This window comes from Eptatretus burgeri, chromosome 2, assembly GCF_056783735.1.
Source record: "Eptatretus burgeri isolate ZD-2024b chromosome 2, Ebu_testis_v1, whole genome shotgun sequence".
Taxonomy (NCBI): Eukaryota; Metazoa; Chordata; class Myxini; order Myxiniformes; family Myxinidae; genus Eptatretus; species Eptatretus burgeri.
In genome coordinates, this window is record NC_140962.1 from 100,972,027 (window position 1) to 100,979,800 (window position 7,774).

At 43.3% G+C, this 7,774-nt stretch overlaps 1 protein-coding gene across 2 annotated transcripts in view; it reads right to left on the reverse strand.

Annotated features, from left to right (window-relative positions):
* The window catches only part of LOC147032678 (IQ motif and SEC7 domain-containing protein 1-like), a 90,382-nt gene extending 83,183 nt beyond the window's left edge, over positions 1–7,199 (reverse strand). Inside the window, exon 1 of one of the 2 annotated variants that reach the window (XM_085870486.1) lies at positions 7,076–7,199. In XM_085870486.1, the coding sequence (XP_085726612.1) occupies positions 7,076–7,101 (26 nt within the window). In that variant the 5' untranslated portion in view covers positions 7,102–7,199. The other variant, XM_085870487.1, reaches the window with a different exon arrangement.
* Between the last annotated feature and the right edge of the window lie 575 nt (positions 7,200–7,774).

Sequence of the window (7,774 nt, forward strand, 5' to 3'; positions counted from 1 at the left end):
CTTGACTTTGCAAGAAGTCATGGACTGAGGGTGGCTGGTTCATGGTTTCAGCGCCCACAAGCTCATTGCTGGACTTGGTATTCCAACGCTGGCGGTGCGGCAAAGGAGATTGACGATGTCCTCATTGACGGCCACTGGAGGATGATCCAGAACTGCAGGGTCCACCGGAGTGCTCAGTTCCACAATACTGAGTACAGGCTTATTGTGGCAACTCACATGTGAATGGCAGCAGCAGCAGCTTAGAGTCTTGCTCTATGGATGTGAGACTTGGACTCTGACCAGGGATCTGAGGTGGAGACTTAATTCCTTTGGTACCAGGTCTCTTTGGAGAATCTTTGGCTATTGCTGGTCGAACTTTGTGCCCAACGAGTGGTTGCTGAGCCTCAAATGAGATTTGTTACCTGCATAGTCCGTGAGCATCAGCTGCGGCTGTATGGACATGTGGCTCATTTTGCTGATGCTGATCCTGCTCACCAGATTCTCTCAGCAAGGGAGATTCATGAGTGGAGGAGGCCAATGGGTGGACCACATTCCTCGTGGTTGCAGCAGGTTGATCAGCATCTCAAGGAGATGTGGATGGGCCAGGCATCTGCCTGGGGCATGGCTAGATGGAGGCCTCTGGAGTACCGGCGGAAATTGGACGCAGCGACCTGCTGCTCCCGCGAATGCTCCCACACCTGTCCTGACCTGCATATTGTTTGTAGTTTTCCATCCCTTCATTTATTTCCTCAAAGTCTAAGTTTCCTTCCATCGATCATCAGTGGTATTGCACGGATTGACGAGTTCATTTTTGAGTTCATTTTTGAGACCATTTGGAATAGTTTTTCACGATCAGCAAATATTTATGCATACAGAAAGCTACCTATCTGGCTTTTATTTTACACCTTATTTATTACCTCTGGCACCGAAGGTGGCCGAAGGTTATGTTTTCACTCCAATTTGTCCGTCTGTGAGCAGGACACCTCAAAAAGTTATGGACGGATTCAGACGAAACTTGGTGGACAGGTTGGGTATGTGGCAAGGACGAATTGATTCGATTTAGGTGAAGATCCGAATCCGGATCTGGATGCCAGAATTATTTAATTTTTAAAGTGATTCTTCACCATTGAGCGATGGGGCCAAAAACAATATATGGTACGATATTTCAAAAAAATCTGGACGAGTTATGACAAAACCTTGTGGGTGACAAGAACAAGCCAATTCGATTTTGGTTAAGGTCAAGATGCAGATCCATCCTATCATTGGGATACAAAACATAAATCTGTTCAGCCTGGTGGAGGTATCCACTCTACCAAGTGCCATTCTAGTTCTTGATTTCCGTCTGGCAAGATCTCTTCCCATAGATGTACGTATTTTGGAACTTCTTCCAATATTTCGTTGTCGATATTTATTTGGTCTTTTCCTTTTCCTGTGTAACAACCATAATTTTTGATATATTCGTTTTCAGGCCGACTATAATGTTCTTACTGTATCATCCATTAAATTTCCATCCCTTTCTATGATTATCAAAGATAATTAATCAAGATGTCAAATGTTAAGCGATTTCAGTTTTTTCCACTGATATTGATATATTTTTCTTTCCAATTCATCATTTTCAAGAGTTATTCGATGGTTGGTGTGAAGAGTATATATATATATATATATATATATATATATATATATATATATATATATATATATATATATATATATATATATATATATATATATATATATATATATATAGTGTCCTCATCTTACAGGAAAATCAAAAAGTCAAAACGTTATATGCAGAAAGAAGTGAACGGTGAAAGGCCTTGATGATGGAAGGAAACAAGAGAATATAATCAGAACCTTTTTGAGTTTATCTTTCTAATCATGCCAGTCTCATGATCATACAATTAACTACAAAGATGTTTTAAATTTTCAAAGCAGTATAATGAAATGGAGGACGAAATGCTGCATTGGAGTCATTAGAAGGAACCAGAAAAAGCAAAGAAGAAAGATGGAGTCATCAGGAGGAACCTGGATAGGATTTGGGTTTCAGCTTCTACTCCACAACCCTCAAACCCATCCAGGCGCAGCAAAGTGAGACTTATGGAAAACTTTCTGAAAGAATTCACTTCTGTCGACTAGACAGATGGATAAAAAAAAGTGTAAAAGAGATCAAAGAAAAGAAAAAGCAAGAATTGGAAACAATAAAGAAAAATGTGAAGAATTAGAAAGAAGTGTGTGAATGGAACAAAAAACAAAGATGTCGGGAAGAACCCGGACAGATAGATTTCATAACTGTATTTATGGAACACCGTTATACGTGACGTGCGAAAGAAGATAAACCATTTGTCTCGAAAAAAGCCAGGATGCAGAATATTAAAACATCTCCATAAATTGTGAAAGATTTGAAGCAATGGTGAACATCCTAAGCCTGCATTACTCTCTAAAATTAGATGACATAAAACATGCTACAGTAGAATAATTAAACATCCCTCCATGTCCAGTCACTTTTGTTATGGAGTTTCCATTACTTGGCAGAAATGGTGACTCGTGCATAATAGAGGTTAAACTGTGCGATAGTCAAACTGCAACCTTCACTGAAACCTTACAGCATGGATAACCTTGGGGGTAAAAATACAATAAAATTATCAACTTGTTTTTTTAAGATGACTTTAAGACGCACAGAAGCTGGCACGATAGGTGAGAGGAATGCCCATTCACCTTTGAGCTGTATAGCCAGCTGGGTTTGAATCTGGACCCAGCTATAAACTCTTACCGTGGTGTTTCACATGCAGGGCGATGCATCAATGTGTGTGCCGTGTAAGTCAAGGACCATCTGCCAGCACTGGCCACCTGTGGCCATTAAATATCCCATGGTGTCTTTTGTGAAGAGTAGGTGAGTTATCACCAGAATTCTATCCAAACAAGTTCCAAATTCATATCTTCACTGACTGCAAAGAAGGCTTCTTATCTCCTTTAGTAAGCAGCACAAGGCTGCAGGGTAGCATCATTTGCTGAAGGTGCTGCTGATGCAATGACCCCTATAGGTTAGAACTGGAATATATAATTTGTTCAGGGTGCTGGCGATAGCTTGCCTACTCTTCACAAAGGACACGAAGGGGTATCTTTAATGTTCACCAACTAAACGACCAGTTGAATGTACAACCGAGGGACAGCACACACATTGATGCCTCGCTCTGACAGTTTACAGGTGGATTCAAACCCAGCCTAGGTGTCTCAGAGGCGAGCGTGCAAACATGTCGGCTGTACTGCCAGCCCAGCTCGAAATGCACTAAAAGCCAACCAGCAACACTCCTTCCAAGAGACCGCTTCAGCAACAACGACACTCTGCAGGAGTAACAAGGTCGAATGGATTGATGGATAAGGCCAATTGAAGAGCTTGTACGTATTTCAAATATCGAAAAAAACAACAACATTAGGACACATCAGTTTACTTTAATGTGAATTACAAGAACATTATGAGACAATGGTCAAATCAATGCCATATATCTATATATCCCAACATCATGAGCTAAGTTCTCAGATGGGAATGCCAAATAAGCCAACCAAGAATGTGTTGAAACTCTTCTTAAAATAAATAAATAATTTACAAGTTCTCCTGCATTCTGTCTTGATTAAAAGGAGATAAATTGTTCTCAGAATTACTAAAACCACAACAGCACAAGTAAGATTAACATGACTTCTGAGATGCAAGGAATACAAGGAATCTCAGGCATGGGAGGAGGTCATTTGGCCCATCATTTATATTCCATATCTCAGCCAGCCCTCCCATCAATGGCAAGTTGATTGTATGGTAATATGAAGCAGGAAATTTGTCCACCAATGTCAGCACACAATGACCTTCACTTTTCAAGACATAGTGACGGATGACATGCGAAATGTAAACGAAGCAACCATCTTCACGTCACATCTGACATGTGACATGCTCCAGCATGCAGCACCCACTTTCAGTTATGCCTGACCCCATCGAGAATCAAACACAGACCGGATACCTCAATAACAAGTAAGTTACCAACAGAGCTATGCTGCCACCCCCTCCCCCCAAAAAATAACTGTTTGTTAGTACCTTCAATAACCCAACAGAAACGTTTGTTGATGCAGGTGAACCTGTATTATGAAGCATTGTTGGTGCATTTTGTCACTAAAAGGTGATGAATGGACCAGCATTGCAAAAATATGAATGGTGGTCCTTGAGGCAGAAATGGTGAATGCATTAGGCAGATTTTTCTTCATTTAAATGTTTATTGTCGTTCTAATGAAGCAGCTGCTTCATCGTTTCATGTTCGTATGTGGGGTTAAAACCTGCCAAACCTTCTGATGCCTAACTTCAAAAGCAAATTAATAAGGTGATTCCTCTGCTCCCAGGCTCAATCAGGCAGTGCCGATGCCCTGGGCTGCAACTCTCCATTCCCAGCGGCTCAACGTTTCTCTCCGTTTGTTTATTTAAGTTTGCCTAACGTGGCATGAAGATGTCACAAAAGCAGGTCAGTGACCATGCCAACGCAGGTCAGGATGCCTATTAAATCACTGGGGAGGATGATGTTTATTCTTTTTTTCTTGTTTTTTTTTTGTTGGTCTCTAAGTTGTCACATGACCATTTCATGTTACATTGCGTATTTATGTCATATTTTATTGTTTGCACTTCCACACATGTGATGTCCTTGGAAAACGTATGATTTACAACATTGTAATTAGTTTGAGCACCCATGGGTAAGTTGATATTCCATCTCTCATGAGAGCCTTATTGGGCTGGCAGTATGGCTTACAGGTATGCACACTTACCTCTAGCCTGGGTTCAAATCCCGACACAGCCATAAACTGTCAATCCTGTGATTCACAGGTCGGGTGATTCATAAATGTGTGTGCTGTCCTTCAGATTGAGGTTAAACGGGTGTCGCATCTGCCAGCGTTCGTTAGCGGAGGATTAAGGGTAGGTGTTGGTGTCCTTCGTGAAGAGTAGGCAAACCCTGAACAAATTCCAAATTCCTGTTCCAACCTAATGTTCCCCTGTCCCAAGGGAAGAAAGTGGAAAGGGATCAACTCCCCACACCCAAAGGGGTTGCTATTCCCCTTAGCTGCACATGTGGAGTAGTAGTAGTAGTAGTAGTAGTAGTAGTAGTAGTAGTAGTAGTAGTAGTAGTAGTAGTAGTAGTAGTAGTAGTAGTAGTAGTAGTAGTAGTAGTAGTAGTAGTAGTAGTAGTAGTAGTAGTAGTAGTAGTAGCAGCAGCAGCAGCAGCAGCAGCCCCAGCCTTATCCAAGTTGTCGTTGTAGTAGCCCTTGCCTTATCCACATTCCTGACTTTGCCCACATGATGGGAAGATGCTTCACAGAAGGTTCCCACCACAAATTGCTATTGCCATGGAAACGGGGCACCATGAATAGTAAACCAATTGTGACACAATAAAGATGTGCTTCCTTCACGTGCACGTGTCCACCTCTGTGCTGCATTTGTTAGCGCTTCTTCGTTTCGGATACAAAGGTCCCAGAATCGATTTGCATTCAACCCGAGCCCGTTAATCCCTCTCTCGGGTATGCCTGCCCGCATGGTAAATTGAGAAGTGTGAGCACTTCGACCATACTACGATTACACGTGATGACAGCACATTGATATTGTGTCGGCTGATAAGAAAAAAAAATGGAGGACCTTTGGAACACCAATTTTAACAGTTTACACTCCAGTTCTTCCTTTGCGAGTGACCGTTATGTTTCTGACAGTTCAGGTCGCACCGGCTTGCCTATGGTAATTGAGCAATGCCAGCCTTGTGAGCCTCAGACTGTGAATTTGAGCTGCAGTCAATACAATGTCTTAATAGGAGTGTGGACGTGCGTGAGCACCTTGCTTAAAATGGCAGCAATGAGCCAAAAGTACCAGGACTCGAGAACAGAAAATTAATTGGGCATGCAGATCACTCATGTTCCATATAACAGAGGCCCATAGCAACACCACCCCGGTGATCCGCATTGCTACACGCACGTACACACACAAAAACACACACACACACACACACACACACACACACACACACACACGCGCGCACACACACACACACACACACACACACGTTTTTGATTCCAGGCATGCAAATACAATCCGCTCTCAGCTATAACCAACTCATTCCTGCCTCTTCATTTCATTAATTTTTTATCCACTTTCCCGTCGTTGTATCTCCCTTATCTTCAATTATCACCTCTCCCGGTCACCGCAGCAACCTACCAACGTTCTGTACTCATTTTCATTTATCCTCCTTTCTGATAAGCATGTATGTAACGCCTTTTCTCTCATTTCAATGGCTCACATAGTTTCACTCATCTTTCTTCCCCCTAAAATAATTTTCTTTTATCATAATAAACTGTATACCCTCCCTTCCTTTTCCCCATACTTTTAACCTCTTCTTTGCTTAAGTTCCACTGTGACGTCACACTTGCTGGGATTAATTTCCAATCTCCGTGCTAATCAAAGACGCATATGATTACTCAAACTCGATGCTAAAGCATGATGCTTTAAAAATATTACAAGCACATGTCTTTGTTGCCTTAAAGTACAAAATGCAGGATAAAAGAGCGGGAATAAAATTGATAAACAGACCACCCGATGTGTGCAAACACAACCACAGATAAGCCCAAACAAGTAAGTGAAACAAAACGCCCTCCATGGATGCTTTCAGACATTATTGAAAGACATGGTGAAATCACCTTAACACTACCCCCCCACCCCGAACCACAAAATACACCACTCCCAACCTTCTCAAATCTCTTCTATTTTTGAATGCATGGATCGACGAAAACAGCAATTTTAGCGGTTTGAGACATTCTGGTGACCTTAACATCTTACCAAACTACAGCGTAACCTGTAAAACCACATGGTCACTGCAGAGCCACCCAGTCTTGCTTTTGCCAGGAGATAACGAGTGCTGTGGGAACGGCTCGGCATCAAGGAGAGGACGGGAGTAGGAAGAATCGCCCGCGAATTATGCAAACATAGACTAAAACAAACGTTCCCTGGAAATCTCCCACCGATCCCGCAACAGTGCAACACATCGCGGTTCTGGTTCGATCCGAGAAACGACGCCTCGTGTCTCACCGGCGCGTTGGATCCAGCGCGAGCATGTATTGCGTCCGTCCAGAGGCGCAATGCAGGCAGGGGGTTTGTCTCCCCCACCCCCCCCCCCAACCACCACCCTCTCCACTACACTCCGCGGTTCGCTTTCTTACTCACACAGCACGCCCGTCTGCCTGCCTGCTGCACAGCCTTCCGCCTTTTCCAGCCAGACCGCCTGTGTGCCAACCAGCTGGTAGGATAGGCAACCCCTAATAGTCAACAGCATACCGTGCCCACTCCCCAGCCAACATGTCAACATGGAGCCACAGCCACCTTGCGGTCTCTCTATATACCTTCCAACCATACTTTACAGGGCCAAACCGGAGGGAGAAACGAAGCGCAAGGTGTGTGCCAGATTGTCCACACACGGCTCGTGTAAAAGGACATAAAATGGAGAAAAGTCACCACTGTATTTGTAACTCCGATTGCGCTACAGTACGTCACTCAATGACGTCATCCACATCTGGCATTCTCCCAGGCACGTTGCGAGTGGTACAAGGTGACGGTACAGTGCCAGGTTTGAATTCCCCAACTCGCCTTCCCTCTGTAAAAGCACTTCTTGATGGCAATATCATCCGGGCATGCATCGCGGCACATCGAGGGTGGCACTGTGCTTTTTCAACATGGTCAAAGCGAGGCCATCTCACCACTATCACCTTTTGGAACAAGAAAATGTGGCGG